The 27,529-nt window shown below is 40.0% G+C and overlaps 1 protein-coding gene across 1 annotated transcript in view; it reads left to right on the top strand.

The window, feature by feature from the left end:
• The first annotated feature begins 5,444 nt into the window (after positions 1 to 5,444).
• Positions 5,445 to 27,529, top strand: part of nsmfb (NMDA receptor synaptonuclear signaling and neuronal migration factor b) — a 29,045-nt gene continuing 6,960 nt past the window's right edge. Inside the window, exons 1-13 of the mRNA XM_025053404.1 lie at positions 5,445 to 6,021; positions 14,047 to 14,108; positions 15,216 to 15,989; positions 16,379 to 16,451; positions 17,642 to 17,647; positions 22,202 to 22,254; positions 22,349 to 22,438; positions 23,454 to 23,590; positions 23,684 to 23,767; positions 24,093 to 24,126; positions 24,366 to 24,436; positions 24,980 to 25,059; positions 25,211 to 25,313. Of these exons, the coding sequence (XP_024909172.1) occupies positions 5,951 to 6,021; positions 14,047 to 14,108; positions 15,216 to 15,989; positions 16,379 to 16,451; positions 17,642 to 17,647; positions 22,202 to 22,254; positions 22,349 to 22,438; positions 23,454 to 23,590; positions 23,684 to 23,767; positions 24,093 to 24,126; positions 24,366 to 24,436; positions 24,980 to 25,059; positions 25,211 to 25,313 (1,638 nt within the window). The 5' untranslated portion in view covers positions 5,445 to 5,950. The remainder of the gene's footprint in view (positions 6,022 to 14,046; positions 14,109 to 15,215; positions 15,990 to 16,378; positions 16,452 to 17,641; positions 17,648 to 22,201; positions 22,255 to 22,348; positions 22,439 to 23,453; positions 23,591 to 23,683; positions 23,768 to 24,092; positions 24,127 to 24,365; positions 24,437 to 24,979; positions 25,060 to 25,210; positions 25,314 to 27,529) is intronic.

Raw genomic sequence — 27,529 nt, 5'->3', positions numbered from 1 at the left:
TTCTCTTTAGGAGTGACAAGGATGGACAGGATCAGGAATGAGGTCATTAGAGGGACAACACAGACAGGAAGGTTAGGAGAAAAGGCTAGAGAAGCCAGATTGAGATGGTTTGGACATGTGCAGAGGAGGGACAGTGGATACATTGGTAGAAGAATGTTAGAGATGGAGCTACCAGGTAGGAGACAAAGAGGAAGGCCAAAGAGGAGATATATGGATGCAGTGAGGGAGGACATGGAGATAGTTGGAGTCAGAGTAGAAGATGCAGAGAACAGGGAGAGATGGAAATCAGTGATTCGCTGTGACAATCCCTGTACAAAGGGACAAAGTTGAAAGAAAAGAAGAGGTATGGCCTCTATAATTCTTCTCTCTAAGTCTTCTTCGAACAGTGGATTATGATACCTTCAGCCCTGCCCTGTGGAGGTTGGCAGTGATGACAGTGACAACAGTCTTTGGTTGTTTCTTCACAACTTGCACAATGTTTCTGTCAACAACTGCTGTTGTTACCCGTGGCTGACCTGTTTGATGTCTTTTGCTCAGTACACCAGTAGTTTCTTTCTTTTTCAGGACATTCCAAATTGTTGTACTGGCTATGCCCAATGTTTGTGCAATAGCTCTGATTTTCCGATTTTTTGTGTTGTGTTTTTTCATTTTTAACATTTTATTTTTGTAAAGCAGCAATTACTGCAATGAAACAAAATGACATGACAGACTGGAACATAAGGCTGCAATGAACCAATCTGCAGCTGATGAGGAGCTGTGGTTAGATGTATTTCTAAGCAATCCACATTTTTTTAAGTCAGTTATGCATGATGATTCCCCAAACTAATGCAACTAGATCCTGACCTGACCCTAGTGTCCCTGTCTCCGGTATTGGTATAGGACATGATAATGATGGGACATGAAAATGTTGTATTAAACCATCTCTACCACTAACCTGCCTGTATCCAAAAATAGTTGCATCTTGGGCAACTGGACGAAGCAGGTTTTCGTTTTTGAAGACAAATTGACTATGTTGGAAGAAGGAAGCCATCTACGTCAATCTGGAGAAATCATCTCTCAATACATCAACATTCACACCAGTCATGGATTTACTTGCAAAGCAGATGAACCAACCACACTGTTTCCATTTAATTTAAATATGTCTTCTTTGAAATTTAGGTTTGGCCTTGTACATTTAATTCAATTTACTTTACATTCTCCATCCATCTGATATGGGTTAGCATCAGAGCCCACCAGTCAAACCTTTGACCTCATTGTTATGCCAAAATGTTTGCACAAGCCCTGGTCTGACATAACAGGGTTGTTTTTCCTCCAGTCTCTGTCAGACCTTTTATATAAAAAAATGATTGGAGATTAACACTCAGCCTCATTCTGCTTTTCTCAAAGAAAACACAGTGCTGTCTATCACCCTGACCTAAATATTAGACCATACTGAGGCTGACAGACCACACACAGAAAAGAGTGATATGTATGATCTCATCATAAGGAGAGTTAGGACTTGTTTATGATGCCTGCTTTATAAAGAATGAGAAGATCAACACATCCATGTTGATGGCTGTACAAATAATATATGTTGTTTCTAGTTACAGGAGACCAGGTTCAATTCCCAGATGGGGAGATTGTATTTAATTGGTAATTTCACCAAAAATTACGCAGTTGCATAGGGTCTCACAGCCTATACAACAGCTCTATTCCTAAGTCAAAGCTGTAGTGAGTACTGTATAAACCAGTCACAGCTCATATTCAGCCTGAGGCTGGAAAAGAGAGAGTAAGAGAGAGAGAGAGAGATGAAGAGAGAGAGAGAAAGAGAGAGAGAGAGAGGTAGAGAGAGAGAGAGAGAGAGAGAGAGAGAGACACCTGGGTTTGATTGGATAGTTGACATTGACAATCTACTGATTTTGGACCTTTTCCAGAAGCCAACACAGAACTTCATTAGCAGCTCGTCATGTTGCATCTGTCCATCTCTCAGTGCACGTGCCGTTCATCCCACGTTTGCACCACTTCTCTCCTCCCATCTCCCCATTCCTTCGCTGTCCAATCCCAAAGCTGGCCTTGACTTCAAGAAGGATACGAGGTATGGCCGTATTGTTGGACGTATCAGGAAAATGTCAACACACAGGGGTGCAATCCATCAACAGGAAATTTTGGCTGGACTTAAATAAATGGAAGGGGTGGGCCGGTGGAGGGGAGGGGTGTTTCGCAATAGTGGGTATAGATGTATTTAAATGGGTCCACTAATGTTGCTCTCAAGGCAGCTTTAGAGATGAGATTGGACCATGTACCCTTGAGCAAGGTCAGAATAGCAATGAGTCTGAACATAAAGCATCTCTAATGTACACAAGGGTGGATTGGTGGTGGGAGTGGAGGACAAGGTATTGCAGATGAGGGAGAAAGTGGAAGAGGAGAGAGGGCAACATGCATTAAATTTGTGTGTTTACTAAAACACCTAGCTTGCAAAAAGCCCATTTCAAAATCTAAAAATTAAAAACAATTAAAAAACATTTAAAGGCAATTGTTTTGAATAGATTATTTAAAAAATAACCAAAAAGGTAGCTGATTTATCAAAAAACTAGTTTTATTTTTCTAATAATATTAAAAACACGTTTTTAAAAAAGAAAAAAAAATAGTTATCACACCAGTAGTGAGTCCTGCTGAGTGACTTGGAACATGAATCCGTCTGTGCAGTAAGAAACAACTGTTGTGAAGCTGTGAATCATGAAGCCTCACCAAACTCCCTTCTTCTCAAACCAGATTTTACTGCAGTCTCTAGATTAAATGAATGTCTCCAGACAGTCATCATTCATCGTTAGTTCCTTTAGCATCACTGTCATCAATCATCTGCAGAGTTATGACCATGAACAGTTTATACAGAGTAAGGTGTTAGATGTTAAACTGAACAACTCTGGTGTCATTTCATCATCCTGTCCGTTTTTACAGTTTATGTGATCTACAACTTTCTGTTCTCTGGTATAAAAAAAGATGAACTATAAACTATAAAGTCAGAATGCATATTTAGTGAGTAAACTAAACCTACCTTCTGTAGCAGAAGGTAGTGACAGGGACTAAAAGCTGTGCTAGGGAACAACAACGATGTGCATTTCCACCAAAGGAACCATAACCAGGAACATGGGACTTTATTTTTTTATACAGCTGTTAAAATAAACAAACAAAAAACATAGACATGTACTACTCAGTATGTTCAGGTCAACTCTCCATGGTAGTTGAGAGACCTGCAAACTGGATATATCCATATGACTTTTACTGCAACTGAAGAAGATACACAGCAGTACTTGGTACCAACATGTACTACTCACATTTAATCAATCTGAAATTCTGAAATCTATCTGAAACATGTATTTTTCTCTTCTTTGCTGCAAAAAATATAAACGACGATTAGCATCAGCATCATAATTTGTCTTTCAGTGCCTACAGCAACAAACTTAATCACGGGAGAGAGTTTTAGACCGATGTCACTGTGGCCAATTGTCCACCATAATTTTAATTTTAAACTTTATTAAAATAAAATTTATGATGACTTGCTAAACAAGAAGAAAATGTTCTTTTCGTATATGTTTTTCTTCATAGTTTTTTATTGAATAGTATTTTCTGAATACTTAATACCAGGCTCAAGACTTTGGTTAAAGTTTAACCGTCTTCACAACCTAGTTTACGGAGGGCTGGAGTTTGGATTTGAACCGCTTTTTATTTGTCCTTCAATTGAGACCTTTTTTGGAAAGTCAGAACAAGGGAGGGGAGAATGTATGTTTTGTTCAGGGAAACTGTGATGTTCCAACAATACCTTCACTGTTCTACTGATAAGTTCTGCAGCAGACTAAAGTTTGTGTGTGTGTGTGTGTGTGTGTGTGTGCGTGTGATGATGCTTGAATGAAATGATGTAAAGGATTTTCACTGTGGGAGGCAAACAATAGCAGTAAGAAAACACAGCTGGCTGCTTGAACTGATCTCCCAGGAGCTGCAGGAGAGAGGAGAGAACTAAGATGACAGGATGACGGGTAAAAGCAGTTTAGTAACAAGTAGGTAAGAAGTACACACACACACATTTATGAAGGTGTGTGTGTGTTAACTATGTCAGTGCAGTCAACAGACACAGCCACGGAGAAGTTAATTTCTGCCATAAAAGTCTAAATAACTGCAGTGAACACAACAGTTTATATATACATCGGTTCCCACTCCATGACCTACAGTCCACTATCTCAGGTGAGAGCTACAGTCCTGTTCTTTGTTCACTCTTTTCTGCTCTCACTCATGTTTTTATCTCCATGGTTTGACTGTATTGTTGCCATGGAAGCAGGACAGTTTTTTCCTGGAATTGAATATTGATGCTGTATTGATTTTAGTTTCCTCTAAAGAGAATAATACATTGTGGTGATTCTTGGGTCATAGTATCCTGGATCAATGGGACATTGAGTTTGTTTACAGTAGACAGAATTTGCTGTTATTTTTTCCCTCTGATCTGAATAACATAAAAAAAAAAGATTTCCAGAGAGAGAATTTTCCAAAGTGAAGACATTTTTGGCTTTTTCTTATATAAAAGAATGGTCTTTTATATATAAAAGTCCAAACAGCTAAAAGTTTGTGATTTTCATGATCTATTATCTATCTATCCATCTATCTGTCTATCTATCTGTCTGTGTATCTGTCTGTCTATCTATCTGTCTATCTATCTGTCTGTGTATCTGTCTGTCTATCTATCTATCTGTCTGTCTGTCTGTCTATCTATCTGTCTGTGTATCTGTCTGTCTATCTGTCTTTCTATCTATCTATCTACCTATCTGTCTATCTATGTGTCTGTCTATCTGTCTTTCTATCTATCTATCTACCTATCTGTCTATCTATCTATCTGTCTATCTATCTGTCTATCTATCTATCTATCTACCTATCTGTCTATCTATGTGTCTGTCTATCTGTCTTTCTATCTATCTATCTACCTATCTGTCTATCTATGTGTCTGTCTATCTGTCTGTCTGTCTATCTGTCTGTCACATTGATGGTAGAGAAGTAGGACGGACAGCAGGTGGACATAAGGTCATAATGACGGTATAGGAAATAGAACAGTGTTTTGGTTCCAGGAACAGGTGTGTGTGACGTCATCTAGTACCTGAGGTAAGGATAGTATTTTTGGAGAAGTTGGGAAATAGACCACATGGACTTTAAGAGAACAAAAGGCTTAAAATATCCACGATGAAGCAAAGTTACCATGTTACCAAAAAACTCACCTTTGCCTAGGTCCTTCAGGAAGAATGGCCAAGAACTACTGGAATTATTTAACCTAGAGAAGAACAAAAAATTAAAACAAAATATAGCACTGGCAGTTATACACGTTCTAAATTAGTGGAACACAGTCAATATTGGAGTTATTTCCTTAAATTAAAAAATAAATATTTTAGGTTAAGAACAAACACTGGACTGGAACATGACGCGGATTCTTGGTATTTGCTGTGAAAACATGTGCGTCTCTGTGTCACATGGTCATGTGTTCGAACATCAGACGGTATGACATCCACCACCCCAGCACATCATCTGGGTTTTGTCGATGCTCCCTTCACTGGCTACAGCAGTGACCCGACCCGCCTCCACCTGTCCACTGCTGCCTTAAATGGACTCTGTTTCCTTCCTGGGAGCTTCAGTTGGTAGAGGAGGGAAGTCGAGGAGGAGTAAAGAAGAGTCAGAGGAGGAGAAGAGCATCTCTCCACCAACCTCAATCCACATCCTCAGCAGAGCGTGTGTTCTTTACGCGCAGTCTTTTGCCGTAAATATTAAGTCTATTCCCGATCTTCGAACCGTCCGAATCGTGACTTGCTGCTGGATGATTGTTTTTGTGGTTGATTTCATTTTTCATTTTTCATTTTATTTTATAAATGTTTTTCCTGGTTATGAATCTTGGGTATGATCTGCGGCTCCGTCTCTCCTGTGTCGTTTCCACTTCATTATGGGAACTGCAGGATCCAAAACGAAGAACCTGAGGAGTGACGCGATTTCTTCTGTGGCCGCAAAAGTTCGGTGAGTGTGACCCAGCTAAGGGCGATGAAGTCCGGGGAGAAGAGGGGGGAGAGACTGAGGACAGTGGGTCTGCTGGAGGAGGCGAGGCTTTAACTTCTTTACACGCTTCTTCCAGGTGATGCAGTATTTATAGTAGAAAGTACCAAGAACTGAGGTCATAAAAAGTACATTTATGTTTCATTTCTGAAAAACAAAACTGAAATTTGAAGAACTCAAATCACTGAACTGTAGAACCTGCTGAAACATTAGCACTGACATCAGAGCCTTAGATCAGAATCCAGTTATATTCACAATAATTTTTTAGAACAACATTAAATAATTTAAATATCAAAAATAAAAGCAGATGTGTATTGCTTGTGCTTACAGAAAGTTTTTTTTTTTTTTTTTAGATTTTGTTTTTCATTTGCCTAAAAAAAAACAAACATCCATTCATTTTCATCCACTTAACCGTTACCAGGTTGCAGAGGCAGCAGTCTCCATGACCACCACCCAAATCTCACTGCACCGTACCAACCTTCCTGCAGGTGGTGAGTCCACTGGAAAGTTCCAATTGCCCTAACTGGGATTCGAACTTGCCCAGGAGGTGAATCCTGGGGTTCTACACCAATGACAGAGACATAGACTCTGGGCCAATGCGCCACGAAAAAACAAGCAATTTATCTCAATTTCAATCAAACTAAGGATGAAATATAAAATAATATTAAAAAATACAGATGAAAACGTGTAACACAGTTAAAACAGTCAACTGAACAGAAAGTGAGCCCAGCTTTTACACCATTGGCACTTTTCTATTGGAAACATTTCTCCTACGTTGCACTGTGTAGCACTTAAAAAAACAACTTAAGTATAGTCTTTTTTTCCATTGGAACATGGGGATACAACCAAATGCGACCTCTGATTTTAACCCATCACCAAAGTGAACAGAGGGCAGCTTTAAGGGGAGCAGTGAGTGGGGACAGTGCCATGCTCAGAGCACCTCAGTGGTAACTTGGCAGCTGGTGGACTCGAACCTGAAGCCTTCTAGACCCAAATCCGCTTCCTTAACCACCACTGCCCCTGCTAACACTTACTGAGGCATTTTCATGACTCAATAACAAGAGCACACACGCAATGTTGGTTAAATATCCTCAACTAGTGACTTGTGAGGTTTGAATACCTCCTCTGTCCATGGGCTCTTAAAAATGTGGAGAGGCATTCAGAGGTAATTTGCGTCTTCAAGTGTTTTATTAACTTGTTTGTATCTTACCATAAGTCTGCTAAAATGGCTGACCTTTAGAAATGAACTACCAATGAGGACACATTCCGTAACAACGGCTGACAGTTGTGGGGTAAAGTGGTTGCATATCGGGTTGCTGGATTGGTTCACGTGTTTTAGAGCCAGTATGAGTATCTGGCCCAATACTGATACTGGGATGGATGTTGATGCATTCCTAGAAACTGAATTTTTAAGTGAATTGTTTTTTTTTACTAATAGGTTGTGTTTAAGAGAACATCTTCAATGTCAATACACGAGGGTCTCTCCACAGTGAACAAACACATATGTCACACACAGCCCATGACTTCTTCTGTCCCTCCAGCCTCACGCTCGTTTTCCAGCTCAGTCTCCTCACCTTAATGTTGATGTGTTTATCGCCTCACACTCAGCCTCGCCTGCATTTTTACACCTAATGCTTTACGCCTCATAAATCATTGCAGTTGCAGCCAGACGCCCAGACTGGTGCATGTGAGACTGGTGCATCAGAGCCGAGGCCTGAACGTATGCAGATTGTGCCCTCATCAGTGATCATGAGCTGTTCTCCAGTGAAAAAAGACTTTAATGGATCTCAGTGATCCGCAGTTCTTTCTCTGAACTTCAGCTGCTCTGTCTGAGCCGAGATGGGATTAGCTTTGATTCCTAACCTCTCTGGTGATCTAGGCTCATCTGTTGGATGATGACTGAGCAGGAGCTGAGGTGCTTCACTTCTCTCTGACAAATTCAATCACACATTTATGTCTGTGGCAGTGAGTGTATGTTTGACAGCGGCATTATACAATTCTGCTGTTTTTTTAAGGGCAGGCTCCGCATGTTTATTAATTCCATTTTTTAATTCCATTTTTTAATTCCATGATTATTGCTGGTAATAGCAATTCAAGTTTACAGCCAGGTGAAGCAGTAGAGACAGATAAAATCCGTGATTTACATGTGTGTTCATTTCACAGAAAATACTAAGGAAAGAAATAAACCTCAGCTGAAATATTTTCTTTTTTTTTTTCAATTTAGCCTCAGTGGCCCTTGGTTTGAAAAGTCTTATAAACTCTGAGATTGAGCTCATTATACTTTATACACAGTTTTAGAGAATCTGAATACTCGAGGTAACCTTCTCCAGTGTGCCTCAAATTGACTCATTATATTTATTCTAATCAGAGTCAGAAATATATCTGCATTAAAAAGGTGGCTGATATAAAATAGGCCATTCTTATTCTGCTCCATTCTAATGCTAATCTGTGACCAGTCTTCACACTGGTGAGTCATTTGAAGGCACCATGATGATGAAGGAGATGATAACAATGACAGAGTTTGGTAATATACTTTCTTGCATCATACTTCACCCAGCTTTCATCTGGTTTCCTGATTGTTTGGTACTCCTCGTAGTTTCAATTCTTTCATTTTTTGTGGTTCTGGTGACTGCTGCCCCCGCGACTCGGTAATGGATAAGCGGATGAAAATGGATGGATGGGTGCAATGTCCCAATGACAAGTAGTTCACTTTCCTTCCTTTCCTTCCTGGTTCCTGTGTCTCAAACACAGTGAAGACATGTGTAAAAGAGCAAAAAAATGGAACCTAAAAATAAACAAAATAGTTCTGCAGTTAAGATTCTTACAACTACTGTATTTTCCGGATCAGCCAAAAAATGCTTAATGAAGAAGAAAAAAATCTCATATAAGTCGCTCGGGAGTTTAAGTCGGACCAGTTCCTTTTAGCGGCTGTCAGTGTAAAAATAAAAAACATGTAAAATTATATATAAAAATATATAAGTCGCACATGAGAATAAATCACAAACCCAGCCAAAGGATGAAAAAAGTGCGACTTATAGTCCAGAAAATACAGTATATAGAAAGATGGTCTCCACTCCTTCAGCGTCAGTATCAATATCTCAGCAGGGCTGAAGTCACCTTTGAGAGGAAGGGCTCCGCTTCAACACTTTTCTGGCCTTAATAGATTCCACTTTGGTGAAAATGGAATTTCATGGCCTGTTTCCCAGAGGACAGAGTGACCAGAACCAACCCCTCTCCACTCAGCAGCACAAATTAACTGCAGTCATGGTCCACTCCAGTCATGAGCCATAAAACATCTGCCCCCCAAAACACACGCACTCACTCACTCACACACTCTCACACACACCTGCCTTTTCCTCTTAAATGAGCATAAACCATGTCAAATTCACTTGGGGTAAATAAAACCTCAAGCCAAATTTTTAAGTAGTAGTATTTTATATGATGTTAATGGACATTGAAACATCATATTGCATTACAATTCTTACTGCACCCCCCCACTGCAGCTTTCAGCTACTCAGCTCCACAACTATGCTACAACTTACCACCCAACCTCTGTAATATTTACTTTTACTCTCTTTTTATGTCTCACATCAAAACTCACCTGTTAACAGTAGCGTACAGCTAATAGCCACCTACCATAGTACCATTGTATTTTTATTTAATTTCATTGTTTTTAATGTGTGTCACTGTGTCCTTCAGTATTTTTAAAAATAAAATGTATTGTTTCATTTTACTTAATGTTCCAACTATAGAACATGTAAGTATACTTGGCTGAGACAGGTAGTCAGTGTAAGAGCACTAAGCCCAGCCTGGGCAGCAGCAGCAACAGCAGCAACAGCAGCAACAGCTGCCTCCTCCTCATTGATCTGAATCATGATGTTTCTCTAAGTGTACAGTAATCACTTCCCAGTAGGCTATTGAAACACGGAGGCCACAGCGGGGTCAGGACATTAACAAAGTTCCTCCAGAGTTCTTCTTCCTCATTATTCTCTGTCACCTTAAGATCAGTGCAGGTCAGAAGGAACAGTCTGAACAGGAAGAGAACCGTTCTGGTCTGGTCCTTTAACTGCTCTGATATAACCTTTGGGTGACAGTAGTCTTTTTAAGCTCTCAGCATGTTGTTGTAGGGGTGATATTTCCTATCACAGTTTAAACATCTTTCTTTACCCAGTGTGTAGTTGGATTTTGGATCATGTTCAGGCTTTGGGTTGACTTTTCTCGTGGTTTTGTGGTTTTCTTGTGGTTTCTAGTGGTTAAGGAAGCAGACTTGGGTCCTGAAGGCTGAAGGCTCCTGGGTTAAAAGCAGAGGTTGGCTGTGTGCAGTGGTGTGCTGTAATTCACTTTCCTACCTTCCTTTCTTTCTTGGATTGTTTGGTTTAGATAGTTCTTTTCGATATGCTGCTGACTTTTAATGGATGGCTCTCTGTGTTACTGTTATATACAAGTAGAAAAAGCAAAAACAGAATGTATTTCTGTTTTCTGCACCTGATCCTAAAGAAGGTCTTGGTTTGCTGAGCAAAGTTGAGGAAAGAACACTGAGCAGAACCAGGTAGATGTGTAGGTGGAACTGAGCCATCGTCTGACTGGCCTAGAGAACACAGTGAGTGACTGACCCTAAAAGTTCACTAGAGAGTCAGCATCATTGCTGGATATATATATATATATATGTATATATATACATATATATACATGTATATATACATATATATACATGTATATATGTATATATCTATACATATATATATATACATATATATACATACATACATATATATATACTGTATATAATGTGTTACTGTGAGGCTTAGCGTGAGGGTAATGAATGTCCTGACAAGTGAACTCATCAGTCTCACCGTCCGGTGAGTGTTTTTTTCTTTTTTTTCCCAAAACATAACCTACAGTAAAAAGTGCCATCCACCAGGGATCACTCTGTGGCTTCACAGATGCACCATCAGTGGTGAACTTGACCGTAGGCAGATTTTACACTTTGCTGATTTTACTGTATGTGTGTCCTGTACCATAGACTCAATCCACGGGTCCACACACACAGAAGAAAAGACAAGTACGAGGAGTCTAGTGAATAACTGAGCCCTAAGAGCATCATAATAACAACATCTATTTTGAATGGCTCATCTGTTCATCTCTGTCCTCCTCCTTCTCCTCCTCCACTTTCTTTCCGTCATAATCCACTTTATCTGTCTATATCATGAAAACACATTTATATTTCTAATGTAATGTGTCTGCAGCCACAGCAACAGTAGAGGCACTGCACAGCTGGACATTGATTAGCAGGGTCTTAAAATGATCCATTACCCCAGACACTCCCTGCCTATCTCTCATAACCACAACATCCCTTGGCTGCGTTCAGCCCGGTTCATTAAAATGTAATAAAAGACAGATTTCCTCACACTCTTAAGGTCTCCTTTTACTACAGGATTGTTACCAGTAAACATTCTGTAAATTAACCAGTGAAATGTGCAGCTGCGGCTCAGTAGCCAACTCACCCAGCACTTTCCACGTAGGACTTGGCTTTTTCTATTGGACATAAAATATTAGCTATAATTAATCAAAAATATTAATACATTTAAAAAATGATAATATTTAAATTATCCAGAAATAAAAGCAACATTTGAAGAGAAACTGATAAAAAAGATTAAGTATAAATAAATAAGCTCAAAAACAAGTAAGAAATGAAACAGGTAAAACATAGAAAGTTAGCCAAAAATGTAGGACAAAAAACAATAATCAACAACAACCACCTAAGTATAATAAAGTGGTTTGAAAAAACTACTCATATTGTTAACCTGTAAAGTGGAACATTAGCTCGAGGAATCAGAGTGGTGAAAAAAACATTTCCATTCTCCAGTCTGAAGTACATTCAAATGAGGAGAATTATTTCACAGCAGTGCTGGTGCAAATGATGGTAAGCAAAACATCAAAACAAGTGACGCAAACACAAAATACACACGTGTTTCTTAAAGTTCCTATCCAGAGCGGGTTAGTGTTGGAAAAACGTGCAGCCATTTGTCTGCTGTGAGCAGAGACACATTTAGACGTTCCTTGATCTTCCTCTGCAGAGTATATGGAATTTTTATTGGACTGAGTTCACAGAGTCAAGCACATACTGTACATCAGAGACGATTGCATTTCCTCCCTCCTTCTCTCTGTCCTCGTCATCACGTGAAGGATAGAAGGGGGGAGTTTTTTTTCTGCACGTGCCTTTTTATATTTAATTAGTTTGTCATTGCAAGTGAGGCATCCAGGCTACAGCAACGACACAACAACTCAATTTTCCTGCTGCAGGCCCCTGGAGATTTCTCCGTGAGTGTTCGTAGACATAGTACATATGGCTTTGCTCCGGCGTGTTGTATGCGTGCCGTGCATGTGTGTGGCCTACTTTCTACATGTCGTTCCACATCTAAGCTGTAGGAGTGTGCCTGCGAATGTAAGCGTGTGTGTGCAGCTATTGTGTGACACCAAGTTACACAGAGTTGGAGGAAAATTATTATAGTGCCTCCTGTTTCCCTATAAGTGTGTGCATGTGTATATGTGCACACGTGGGCTCTAGTTTTCAACATACAGTGTGTCAGGAGGACAGACATGTTGTGACTGTTCACAGATTATATATTTATAAATGATAAGTTCATTCAACACTGCATGTTCTCTCTCAGTAGACGAGTCATGCATCTCATTATAAAGGAGGTCATCAGTTTTTAAACTTCAAACAAATACAATTTAAATCTGATTAGGCACAGGGTGTGGTGGATTAATTACAATTAATCATGAATAATTGAGATGGATGAACTCTTTGCACTTTGCTAAAAGCCCTCAATAATACTAGTTGGTCTACAGTCCATTAAAAACCATTGGAAACCTATTGTACTTACTGCCCTTGGTTTGTTGAATGCATAAATGCTGGGCATCAGACTTATACCTGAAGCCTCCACAAAAGCATGCCGGACTTATGGGAGGTGTTTTAATCTTGATGTGCTTCAGTGAAACAAAAACTGTTTCCCGCCGTGTGTGTAAGTAAAACCATGTATTGATTGTGTATAAAAGCAACAATGAGTGGATGGATGGTGGAATTATTGGTACAGTGTACTTTCATTCTACCCCTGTGTAAAATATTTTAATCTATATTAAGTCGATACACTGACAGACTGACAGATGGACAGCACTGCACTGACTAACACTGTGAAGGACAACGGCTTCACTGATGTTTTCAAAACAACTATAAATGTCGCTGCCGTGTTTCTATCTTGTTGGCTCGGTTTTACGGTGTGTTAGCAGTAGAGTGTTAACATACCTTTTGTTTTTGTTTATATTAGCAGTCCACATGACTTTTACACATTTTTAATACAATCAAGGTTATTGTGCTGAATATTTAATTATTTTAAACACAATACTCCCAGTCTGAATAAGATCAGTGAAATGTGCTGGTAACAGATGAGAGATTTAATTGTAATGTCTATAATTCATCCAGCTCTCTGTTTAAAACACGTGGAAAATATGCCAGAAGCCTTTATTTGTTTAGCGTTGTCTTCCATCATTGACAGAGTTAAGTATGTATTGTTGACAGTGACGGTTCAAAATATCTTTAAGACGTTCCTGTTGAAAAAGGCAGGTCTAGTCTGTCACATACATTTTGCTGATGTAGTGCCAGGTCCCTGCTGTTCCTGCAAACTGTCCTTATATATTTCTCTCTTCAGTCGCACTTTTATATCCCTGGCTTCTTATGTCCAGAAACACAGTGTCTCTCAGTCTCTCTTGCAGCCTGTTTTCAGTTTCTGTGCCTGTCAGTAAGTGGAGAATTGGACCATGTTGACAGTCCTCTATCACACAGTCACACTGTGATCTTTAAGAACTGTAGAATGACGTGGGATTCCTGCAACAATCATGTGTCTCACATTAAAAAGGCCTGATAATAATGTGACTTTTTTTTTTGCTTTTGTGTCTGAGGTTTGATGTGTTCTCTTCGTCTTTCTGTAGGGCAGCCAGAGCCTTCGGAGATTACCTGTCCAGTACAAACACAGACAACAACAACGGAGCAGGTAAGACAAAGACAATAAAAGAGTTCATGCTTGTGACCTTAATTTAGACACTGTTGTTGGTCAGCAACGGAATTATGAGTTTTTCATGTGTTAAACAATCCTATAAAGATACCCCCAAATGTAGAGCTGTGTTATATCTCATCCTTATTTTTCTTGAGCAACTATCACTCTGCAACAAGCCTGTCCTACCCTGAGAACAAGTGAAAGATCATAACATTTTATTTGTTTGCTGACCGAGGTTTAGTTACCAGTGAAACATGTCATATCCTGTTTTATAGTTCTGTCTGTGAGAAAATGTTTTTTAAGCTTCATTTTGTTTAAATCCCTTTATCCCTGAAGCAACTCTGCTTTATTGACTGTGATCGTCCAAAGATCGTTACTGATCACAACAACAATTTTTTGGGATGTAAAAAGGTCAAGTGCAGACCTATGTCCTTCTTCTGCTCAAAAGTATGTTGTCTCTGGATAAATAGGTCAAGCAGACAGTCTTTTAAATCAATGTTCTCAGTACACTTGTTAGTGCAGGTGTGTTAAAACTCCACGGCTGATGTGGGATTGATTTTCATGGTATATGTTTCCCCTGTGACAGCCATGCCTTCACTGGGAAAACTGTAAAAACATGTTATGTCAGTGGTTGGATGTTTTAATACTGTACTTTAAATTAAAAAAAAAGAGTTCACCCTGGATGTGGTGCCAGTCTTTGACTTTGACTTTATCACTCCATGATTATTTTTCCATTTTAACAGTTTTCGGTGTCAAGCTCTTGATTCTGTCCTTGTGAAAAAATTGTTTCTTGGCCATAATCCTTAAGAGGGTCAACACTCGGGTGCTCAGGCGTGTCCTTAGGGAACCTCTTCTGTTACGAAGAAAATAGTTCTCTTTCTGTTATGCCAGAGTTGTACAGTCAATTTTATGAAACTATTTTAGTTAGAAAACTGTCAGAAGAGTCAAAATGTTATTTAATTGAATTTAAAGAACAATATCTTTTTACATAAAACAAAAAATATTGTTTATTTAGAGATTTAAAAAAAAGTTGTAAAGTTTGTTAGTACCTCTGTTGAATATGCATTCTATCTTTTTCATTTTCTCTTTCTTTCAATTCTTCAGATCAATTGTTATCTGACACATTTTCTGGTCAGGACATTGAATCTCCAGACGTTAGCCGTTTGCACAACAACAATCTGCCGCCTCAGAACCGACCTCTACCTGCAGAAAAGCCCACCGAGTCTTCTTGCCTCTGTGCTTCAGCTCAAGCTCAGGTTCTGGGCATCGGCCTGCAGGTCTCAGCTGCTGTTGGTCCCGCCAAACATCACCTCTCAGTGGAGCATAGCCTCTCTGCAGAAAACCCACCTCTTACCAAGGGCCTGGAGGGAAGTGTTGCACTGAAGCCCCCCAGGGTTTACACAATCTCCAGAGAAGGAGCGATGACCCTGGGTGGACGTGGCAGTGAGGAGAGCCTGGAGCTGGAGGTGATGAGGAGCTCAACCAGGGAGCAGACTCTCTCTCAGTCCAACACCAACGACCATGTACAACCTTCTTGTACCAGCCAACCGTCCTCCTCAGCTGCTCGGGTCAGCCATCATCGTAGCAGCCACCACCGCAGCAGCAGCAGCAGTCACCACCACAGCCACCAGCACAGTGCAGGAACGATGTCCACATCGCAGCCGCTGCAGAGTTCAGGCAGCACCAACAGTGTACGAGAATGGGGGGTGAGGAGGGGTGGGTCCAGGGAGGATTACATCCCAGACTGTGTAGCCTGCATAAGGGTCCCCTGTCAAAGTCAACGCTCGCTGGACCTGGAACTGTCAGCGAGAAGTGGAGAAAAGCCAAAGAAAAAACTGGAGAGAATGAGCAGTGAGGAGAGAGCACTGACGGACCATGGTGTGACATTCATCTTTTATAAGAAGAGAGTTGTTATTTTTTACCACTAAAATAAGATACAGAGTTTTTTTTTAATACATAAAAATAATCCTGAATACATTTAAGCAAGTCTTTGGCTAATATTTAGCTACTTCTGAAACCTCTAGTTATTTACATTTATTTTTGCTGTTTTATATATATTTTCTGTGTTTACATTTAGTTTAACATTGAGTTTATTTAAGATTTCACCTCCTACAGAGTGGCTTCTTAAAAAAAACTTTAGGGCATCTTTCTTTTTAACTTTCATTTTTAATTTAAATCAACATCAAGTTTTCCTCTAATCATTCATTGGCCTCTTCCTCCTCTGCATATAAAAACCACTGCCTCCCTCGTTTTGTTTCTGGTTGCAGATGAGACACCTAATAACTGGTTTCCTAAAGAGAACATGTTCAGCTTTCAGACAGCCACCACCACCATGCAGGCGTAAGTATGGCCTGGAAAACCCACCTTCACTCCCACGACTGGATCAGGAAGGAAAAGCCTCAGCCTTGTTAGTGTGTCATTCTGCTTCACAATCACCACATTCACATTTTGTTTGAATGTTGATTTCACTAGTGGAGAAGGCTAGCAGTCAAGGCTAGCAGTCAAGGCTAGCAGTCAAGGCTAGCAGTCAAGGCTCGCAGTCAAAAACATGTAGATTAGTACCAAGTTTAGAGGCACACTCTGAATTGACCATATTATTTAATCATTGTAATCAGAGGATGATTGGATAATGAGAGGGTTGAGAAGTTCACAGTTTAATATTGACCAGTAGGGGTCATGCAACCTTTATGTTTATCCCCACACTGTTACAGGTTCCAATGATTAGACTGTGTACAAATATCTTTGTCCCCACAGTGTGATATAAACCAGAAAAGCACACACACACACACACACACACACACACACACACAGGGACTTGTTAATTATCACATTTCACACAGATCTCTTAATTATTACCCACAGGCAGTCAGAGTTCTCCCTCCCTTCTCCTATCCTTGTTCTCTATCCCTCCTCCTTCATCCTTTCTTATGTACTTTTTCATATATTAGCAACTCATATTTCCCATCCATTTCTAGCTGTCGGCCTATCACCATCAGAGTCAGACCGATGGATAGTCCTGACACCTGCATTCCATTATAAATGCTGGCCAATCAGTGTCCTCCGCCTCAGACGTTATTTCTCTTTTCTTATCTGAGGTTAATCAAACAATTCTCTGCTCTCTTGCTTGTTTGTAATAACTGCATCACTGACACTTCTATTGCTATGGACCAGTGGTTCTTCACCTTGTTGGAGGTTCTGAACCCCACTAGTTTTATGTGCGCATTCACCGAACCCTTCAGTGATGGCTAAGAGGCGGGCATGTCATAACGAATCATATGACTCAGGTGTGTGTCTGGTCCTCCAAACCCCTGAGTCTGACTCACTGAACCCCTGGGGTTTAATCGAACCCAGGTTAAGAACTACTGCTATTGATATTTACCTACATGTAAAATTATAAATATGCAAGTCTTTAATGATAATGTGTTTTCATTAAATGTGATTTATTTATCAGTATAATTTCCATTCTGCTGCTAACATTTCTTCTTCTTTTTTTCTCCTCTTGTGGACATCTTTCAAATCTGACACTGAAGAATATCGTAAGTACATTTTAATTATTTTCCTTTTCTCCAGTGATTTCCATCGTTGCACTTCTTTCAAATCTTCTCTGTCAGTCAGTTATGCAGAACTGTGTTCAGTTCTTCTCTCACACTCCTACTCATGTCCTACTCTGTCCTGTATGACCGTACAACGTGTAAACTGCCATAATTGTCAGATTCTCAAGTTTCCAATGGAACCTTACGTGATTGATGCGACAAATATAATAATTAATGAATAGTGAATAAAAGTAAGAAACATATTCTAAAAGTTGATGTTTCTTTACATATTTTGTAGCATTGTCTGTGGTTCCCTGGCTACATAATACAAACCCATTATTATGGTCTGGAGTTAAGCCACCTTTACAATGAAAAACCACAAAGTCCAGCTAAAAGCAGAAACCATCATCTTTGTGTGTGATTCACATTTTCTTCACAAACTGGAAACAACCTCCCTGAACGAAGGTGTTAGTGCAAAAAAACTGTGGTTCTGTTCCTCATCTGTCTGTGTCCCGGTCAGTCCAAGTCTCCCTGTGTGACAAACACTGTCAGTCGTGATTCTCATTATGTCTGACGCCCTGTCCAAAACATTACTGTCCCCCCTGGGAGAAGAATATCATCACTGATGATCATGCATGCTGACAGGGAGGCAAACAATCAACATCAGAACTGTCACATGGTTTGGCAGCTGTCCTTCTTAATGATCAGTTGCGCAATAATGGACATTCCAAGGGTGCAGCCGGCTTTTTGATAGAGCACAGTGAAAGACATCGGAGATGAACAGCATTATATTACCCATATTCTGACACTGTATTGTTTTGATCCAGGACAGACAGCCTGGACAATGCACTGGACATTGAAGCTAAAGAGCGCTCTTAGAGGTTAGGGATAAGTGTCTGTCACGGCCACACTTGCTGCAAGAGCTGCCACTTTTACCAAAGTGATGGCAATGAATGTGTGTCATTGTTGACTATTCTGGACTAAATGTGGGCACAGACCTGCAGAGACCTGCAGAAAGACTATCCTGTTTAGGAAGTGTACTTTCTGTTCTGAATGTGGAGAACTTTGTATGTGCTAATAATCGTAGTAATCGTAGTTAGTAGTAGTTAGGGACGGCTCTGTGGTTTTTGTCGGTCTTTTCTTGCAGTGTGGTCGAGGTTTGTGTGTGTGTTACTGTGTGGTGAGTGTGTAACACTGTGACGTATCGTGACTTTGCTTCCAAACTAACCTTGCACTGACCACCTCAATAGGCACCACTGTACTGTTGTACGTGTGACCAGGACTTGACATCTATTTCCCATCCTGATGACACTCAAAGAACCAAAGATGGGTCAGTATTTTATTTAGCCAAGTAAACAGTAACCATTACATGTTGGAAAAAACCAAGGACTTCACTTAAAACCGAGGTTCTCCAACCATAGGGGGCTCCAAATGTGGGCAGTGGGTTATCAGGAACCAAGATGCAAATACAGAAACCCATTTTTTTAATCACATTTTATAGTGTCAGTACAAAAGATTCATTCATTTGAAAAGGCCTATCTCTTTAACAATTACCAACACCTCCTAACAAAGTCCTGTCCCGATGCTTATCAAAATAAAAGTCATAAAGAGTGAGAACACCCACAGAACTGATTTACTGAGACAGTTTACACCCCACCCCCCACCCCTGCCCCACAAACCCACTAAATACTGTGACATCCTGGCAGGGCTTTCCGAGGAATTGCTGAGAGAAAGAGACGGAAAAGAGAGCAGGAAGCAGCCACCACGATGGAGAGGTATGCTGTCCTGGCCGTGCTGTGCTGTCCTGTGTTCTCCAATCCTGTCCTGCTAATACCTTCCCCTGTCACACTGTTAAATAAAACAAAAGATCCTGCTTTTCCTTTCTCGGTTGCACCAAACAGACACTGCAGCTAAAACAGTAATAAACTGATGGGATGAGCAAGACAACTGCTAGGACTGTCGTCAGGGACAACAAAGACAGGGTGAGAGATGGATGTGGAGGATGAGCACCACTCAGGTGGTGAAGCTGATCTGAAGAAGGTGTGAAGAGCAGAGGGTTGTATTCCGTGGAGAGCAAGCACAAAGGGTGAGATGATGGAGAGCAGGTGCCGTGATGAGAAAGTGAGAAGGTTCTAGATCTCCAGAGAAGTTACTCATATATACTGAAATATTCTTGCTCTAAGTCTGACAGAAGAAAAGTTCTGTCCATGGAATCCACCTGATTCTGAGTCTGTGTTGTTTTGCTCAGTATTTAATTCAAACATATGTGACGGACCTGTTACTGTTATTACAACAGCAGCACCTTTGTTTAGCCAATGTGTCCATTTTCCCATTTAACATCCTGTTGTGAACTCCACAAAGCCGATTAAAATAATGAAAGATGGATTGTTTTATTTTTTTTTAAAGCAGAGCCAAGTAATAATTTACCTGTGCTCTACAGTATGTAGAGACTACAAGCACACACACAGACTCACTGGGGTGTGTGAGTGTAACAACAGAGGTCAAGTCTGATTTGATGGTGGAAGCTTGGCCTGATGCCAGTTATTGATTCTTCCACATTTGAGCTACAGCTTTTTATTGATGAACTTTTCTACAGCGTGTCAGGATTGAGTGAGAAACACTGATTAAAGCTGCCAAACCACAGCCTTCAGGATTCACCACACATGCGCGCGCACACACACACACACACACACATGCACGCACGTGAGCAACTGTTGTAGAACTTATTTGGCTGCAGTGTCTTTGTTTCACCAATAATGCAATCGTGTTGATCTTAGAGGTGGAGGAAAATCCAAATGAGTCAGCAGAACATACGTGTCGACTCTTCTCACCTCAGTTTCAGTCAATGTCAGAAAAGCTCTAGGTTTGTCAAGGTTTGGTATTTTCCAGCAACTTCTCTCATTTTTCCAAAGTCCAATAAACAGGATCGTGTTATTTGACCAGATGTGTCTGTGAATCTGTGAGCTTTTACGATTGCCCTTCTTTTTTGCTGTCACACAAGCTGCTGTCACACATTGAGTGTTAGATTGAGGGATGACTCCCCCTCCTCTGAGGCTCTCCTCTATTTCAGGCTCGGCCTCACAGCTCTCACGATCACTGCTGTGACACATTGATTTTTTTCCTGGAATGCCTTGAGAAGTGCGTCATAGTATGAAGGCATCTCCAAATGAAGAAGCACTTTTTCTTTATATTTTTTATTTTATTTTAGTACAAAACTGTGGGCATTTTTAACATGTAATATTGAGGGCCACATAATATTTTCCCTCACTGTTTGACTATTTGCAATTTTAGAATACAGTTGTGAGCTGGATTGCATGGTTCCATGGGTGAGATTTGGCCACCAGTTGGTGATCACTGCATTCCTTAAAGGCCCGCAGAGTAGTCATCGTCAACGATTTTTGCTTCTCTGTCAACCTTAACTGTGCATTTTCCAGTATTAGGACAATGTTATTATAGTACCATATTTTCTGGACTATAAGTCACACTTTTTTCATCCTTTTGCTGGGTTTGTGACTTATACTCAGGTGCGACTTATATATTAAAATATATTATTTCACAAGTTTGTTATTTTCACACTGGCAGACACTAGAGGGCACTCTAGCTGGCTGGTGTGATTCAGCTAGAACTTTGTAACGTTTGGAGCTGTACCTGAGTAGATGTTGCGTGATAGTGACGCAATAATCAAGGAGGTTGCCTGCATTCCTCATATTCACCTGGAAATGAAGGGGAAATGTAAGACAATGCTGTCCTTTAAACTCCACTCTGACTGCTCATACGAGACACAGCGAGATAAACCCCATACCAGTGGGTTTATGTTCTTAGCTGTGAAAAAGCTGTTGTTGAAACACTGTGGTTATTACAAAAGTGTTTCCATAGGCGATTATTGACCCCCACTGTTACTAAACCTGTGCTGCAGTGCGTGCTGTGTAAAGTCCACCCAGAGTAGTTTTAATCAGCTCTAAGAACAGCACCGTGTTAAGTGAAGTGTCAACAGGGCTGCTGTGGCTTCAAGTGTTGATCATCAACTAGTACCTCGAATGGGTTTTGTAATGGTTCGGGTGTTTTGATTTTCCTTTAGCACCCTACATCAGTGTTTTTTTACCTCGGGGTCGTGGCTACATGCTGGGTCATCTGAAATTGACGTAGCCTGAAATGTTTAGTAATTGATAAAAAAAAAAAACAAAACAAAAAAAAAAACCCCAATCATTATTCTTTTTTGAATTGTGATTAAAAACACCACAGACAATCTTAAAGAACTCTATTCTGATGCGTCTTGATTGACTGTTGTAACCACCTCACTGTCCAAGAGACAGCTGCTAAAATGTTGCCATAAATTTGTCAAAATGAGGTCACGAGCCAACAAATGTTGGGAACCTTTGACTTCTATGGTTATCCCTTCTGTTATCCCTAACACAGTGCCCTGGTTTGCATTAGTGCATTGAATGAAGAGTGTCTGTCTCTCTCTGTCTCTCGCTGTCTATGTCTGTGATTTGTCTTTTTCATTAACACTACATGTTGTTCTCTCTTCTTTATTGCCTCTTTCCATTGAAATGAAAGAAATTTCCGTAAACAACTGAGGATGGTTGGCAGCCGTCGGATGAAGGTCCAGAGTAAGTCTGTCTCTGCCAAAAAAATGTGCACCTCAAACATTAACATATGACCTATTTATGTGACTTCCTTTGTTCCACCGTATCCCAACACCAGCCTTTGCTGAACGTCGAGCCAAGAGCTTCAGCCGCTCCTGGAGCGACCCCACCCCTGTCAAACCTGACTCCCTGCACGACTCCAGAGACAGTGAGTCTCTGTTTACACGACTACATGCACATCTTTTTCATGCATTTATCATGAACATGTCGCACGCCTAGTGGTTACAGAATCAGACTTGTAGTTTAGTGCTTTTCAATATTTCATTTTTCTTTTCATTATTACTGATCAAATAACTATTTTCTAGCCTAAGAAGAAAAAACCCCAATAAAAAACATTATAAAATAAATAAGTTAAAAGACAATTGTATGACACATACATACAGAGGGTGGAGCTTTGGCCCAGAGGCAATGTCTCTGTCATTGGTGTGAAACCCCAGGGTTCACCTCCTGGGCAAGTTCGAATCCCGGTTAGGGCGGTTAATACCTTCCAGTGGATTCACCACCTGCAACCCTCAGGGGTTGGTACGGTGCAGTGTGATTTGGGTGGAGACTGCTGCCCCCGCGACCTGGTAACGGATAAGCAGATGAAAATGGATGGATGGATACATACAGGGTGTTCCAAAAAATAACCCGTATGTACGGGTAAATGAGATTTCTAAAAGTTTCGTTTTTCTATATTTTACGTTCTACGATGCCTCCTAAAGAGTTCAGAAAGAGTTAATATATTTGTAATAAATGTAATAACTATCAAGTCGCTACTTCGCGGTTTGTCGCCTAACATGGGCAGTCTTGGAACCCAACCCCCGTAATAGATGAGGCACCATGTATATTAAAAAATACCTTTTAATACAACATCATGTTTTCTGCAGTTTCCTGCTCCTTGACTATCTTCCTGATCAGACATCAACCCATGTTCAACACCTGCTGCCTTTTTACCAGCTGTTTTTGTTTTTGAATGTATTGTGGAATTGTTTGTGTCACCAAACATCTAACCCTAATATACGTGTTCATCGTACACTGTGCTGTATAAACAAAAAAACAAACGAACCAACAGGTGCAGCTCTTTTAATCCCAACAGCCCCTTGCGTAATCGTTTTTGTGTGTTGGTCTTTCATCTCAGCCCTTTGTTGTTGATTTTATGTGTGTGTGTGTATGTGTTCCAGGTGGTGATCTTCAGAGCTCCTCTGGTACCCTGGATGAAGGCCTGGATGAGGTTGATGATGATGCTGAGTGGGAGGAGGAGAGAGAGCAGGAGAGGACAGCTTGTGAGGGAGAAGACTTTGTTCCACCCAAAATCATGGCAAGTATCAGAGACCCCAGTGTGTAAAAACCTTATGTATGAACCAGTACGAAAACAGATACTGAGCCACCACCGTTGTTTTGTATTCCGCAGTTAATTTCCTCCAAAGTCCCTAAGGCGGAATATGTTCCTAACATCATCCGCAGGAATGACCCCTCCATTATTCCCATTCTTTATGTGAGTATTGACAATGATGAAAAAACAACAACAAAGGTCTGGAGCTGCAGATAAGACACAAATGAAACTGAAATTTACTGGAACATTTACCTCTCTTTTGGATTTGTATTTTTTTAAACTAAGAGAGTAAAAATAAAAAATAAAAAGACATATTTGCAAAATAAATTATTCTTCTACGGTTTAACATAACCTAGGGCTTACACTTTTTTTTACATTTTATTTATTTATTTATTTCATGATTTACTGTTTTTAAAAATATATATTTTTCTTATGCTGTTCATGTCTTTTGGAATTTATAAAAAGAAGATTCCCATTTTATTTTTAGGATCACGAACACGCCACCTTCGATGACATCCTTGGTGAGTGTGACAATAGATTTTCCTTTTTCGGAGGTGAAAATGACTCACACGGTGTAAATGTGGAAAAGAGGAGGTTGGAATATGTTTGAACATGTCAGTGAGAGGAGATGACTCATGTTTGTGTGTGTGTGTGTGTGTGTGCCCCAGAGGACATGCAGCATATGTTATGTATCTCACTCTAATGACTGAGTGAGAAGGAAAAGTGACACCTCTCTTTTTTTGTCACTCTCCATTCTCAGACGAGATCGAGAAAAAACTGAATGCCTATAGGAAAGGCTGCAGAATCTGGAACATGCTCATTTTCTGCCAGGTGAGTGATGTCTTTGAGTCTTTTTCTTCAAAAGAACTTTATACTAACTGGCTGTATTCCACAAATTTGAGTACCATTTCTGTATGCTGCTTTAGGAGAGAATACAAAACTCGATGACATATAGAAAAAAAATTAAATATCCTTCATTTAAGTAAAATTACATCTGAATTTTTCAACTTCCTGTAGCCGTGGTTCTGTCAGTAATGTTGAATGAATCTCAGCGCAGAGCTTCGTCTACGATCCTTAATCATCCTGATTAAAGTTTGGTGTCGACTTGAGAGCCAACAAAGTTGGATGTTGAATCACAGCTCTGAGAATGTTCAGTCAGTAACTGTGTAACTGTCAGTGTGAACAACAACAGAGATTTTCTTGGTTTAATTTGGTCCATTTACAGCCAGTCTGACTTTAATATAAGCAGTGGACACATTGGACCTCCTTTACTTAGAGAAAAGTAGAAATTACATGTTTACTCATTACAACATTTGAATCGTTGATATTCAAACAAACTTCAGTTCTGATTAGTGTATTACTACATTTCCTCAGGGAGGACCAGGACATCTGTACCTGCTGAAGAATAAAGTGGCAACTTTTGCCAAAGTAGAGAAGGAAGAAGATATGATCCAGTAAGACATTCAATTCAATTTTCTAAATGTGATTATTTCTTTGTCAATGTTTCATCTTGAGACTCTAAAAATGTCAGTTCCATCTGTTTGTTTTGATTTAAAAATGTTTTTAAATGTTATGTTGAACCTCTGTCTTTACCTGATTGTGCAGATTCTGGCGTCGTCTAAGCAGACTGATGAGTAAAGTGAACCCAGAACCAAATCTGATCCACATCATGGGCTGTTATGTGCTGGGCAGTGCAAATGGAGAAAAGGTAAAAACAATATTCATAGAAGTGAAGTGAACTATCAGCTACAATTGTGTGAAAGAAAAACTTACAATGAAAAGAAAATTCATAAAATGTATTAAAGCAGCAGCAGAGGGCCAGTATAGGGGGAAATTAAAAATAGTTGGAACTGGTGGGATAGATAAATGGAATAGATAGAACTGATTTAAGAAGCAGACAGCTGGCTGCGTTTATTATTCTCACCATTTGTAAAAGTGTGACATGGAAACAAAAGGACTATTTTATTGGCTGTAAAAATATTCCAAAAATAAATCTCACCTCTAACTTTGGACAAATGGACAATGAATTAGTCTATTTGTATATTCATTAATGAGGAGTTTCAGGGAGATCTGGTAGGGAGTAATGGTCGTTTTTGTTTCGATACGATACAGGTTACATCTTTAGACATATTTGTTTTATTGTTTAATTTTTTGTTTTACGAATATTTTTCTGTTACTGATAACGATATTGATACTTTGTGTGGTTTTGTTTTTAGTGGACTCACCACCCACAGGAAGGTTCAGGGGGGTTGGTAGGGTGCAGTGTGATTAGGGTGGCGATCATACAGACTGCTGCCCCCGCGACCCGGTAACGGATAAGCCGATGAAAATGGATGGATGGATGGATGGATAGGTTTTTTTTTTTTCCCCAATAAAACACGTGACAAATACTATAATATTTAATTAGTGTAAGCCTAAATTGTTTAATAGCTATCATTAAGGGACAAAGCTGTCTAGTGGACAGGTCAGTGGTCACATGACCTGAATGGATGAGTTCAATTGTACATTATTGGGGGGTGTCACAGAACAAAAGCCTGTACGTAGTTAGTGACCCTAAAAGATGTGGAAGTGACACATGTACTTTTCTCATGTATTACATAGTATTGCTACTTTATAAGAACAAGTACTTTTGTGAGTATTGATATATTGATACCATGGAATGGATACTCCATCACTGTTGGGAAGACTAACTTGTAAACGTCAAAGCAGCTAAATTAAATACTCTTGATTGGACTTTCACCATAAAGAAGCTCCTGCACTACCTCCATTATTTTATGCTTTGATAATGAATCTACAAGTCCATCTCCCAATCTCTCTCTCTCCCTCTCACACCCACCCACACATACAGTCGTTTCGTCTGAATATCCATGTGCATGGACCTGAGAACACACTAAAATATTCATACATTCACGTGCTGCTCCAGTAGAGCCATCATAGTGACATCACTGCTGTCCTACTGTCTAGGTAAATGACAGCAGTCGTTGTTGTTGTGTGAAACTCTGGAAGCTAACTTTAGGGCTAGAATGTTAGCCTAAAAGCTGAGTTGGCACATTTGCTAAATTTGTTAAACTACATTAAATTCCGGTCAGAGCCAGTCTGGCCAGAAACCATCACCTGATTCCAATCACTGGCTGGTCGATCACCACATCTCTGACATTTCAACACATATATATATAAAAGTAAGTCCTGCAGAGTTATTTCACAAGATTACTTATCAAAATCCATTTAAAAAAATCACACTTACTGCATCAACTGAAATTAGAGACACCTACAATAAAGTACACAGTTGATTCTTATCTGATGAAAGTAATACTTCATTAACCAACCCAACTGAGTGGTACTAATTAACCAAGGATGTGGAGACGAATATCCCTCCACAATTAATTGCCCTAGAATTTTTTTCAGTTCCCCGAAACACTGGGTGTTTAAACTTAAAAAAAAAACATCCTCCCATGTTACTCTGAAGCTTCTGTGAAATTTGACGTCATCTCCACAGCCAGTCAGTGGGGAGGGAAATGGAGCAGGAGGTTGGAACTGCATTTAATAATCTCCCCTGCTGCTGCTGCTGCTGATGCTGCTGCTGCTGCTGCTGCTGATGCTGCTGATGCTGTGAGCTTTTGCAGACTCAGCTGGAAATCCACTATTAATAGACCTAAGTGATCCAACCTCAGTTGATGAACATTCATGACATTACACACTGAATAACCGGATTCTCCTCACCTTTTCTATACGAACACGTATGTCTGCTCTATCTGTTCTCTACACACTGACAACCCATCTGATGGAATTCTTTATTAAAACATTAGTCTTTTACTTAACATTAGCAGTGACAGCATTAACCTCTGTCTGAGAGAAGCCAGGTTCTATTAACGTTCTAAAAGCTCGGGGAGACCCTGAGGTTGCACTCAGACTCTGACAGCATAT

This window comes from Cynoglossus semilaevis, chromosome Z (genome assembly GCF_000523025.1).
Source record: "Cynoglossus semilaevis isolate Cse_v1.0 chromosome Z, Cse_v1.0, whole genome shotgun sequence".
In the NCBI taxonomy this organism is placed as follows: Eukaryota; Metazoa; Chordata; class Actinopteri; order Pleuronectiformes; family Cynoglossidae; genus Cynoglossus; species Cynoglossus semilaevis.
This window is presented reverse-complemented; position numbering and strand designations above follow the sequence as displayed.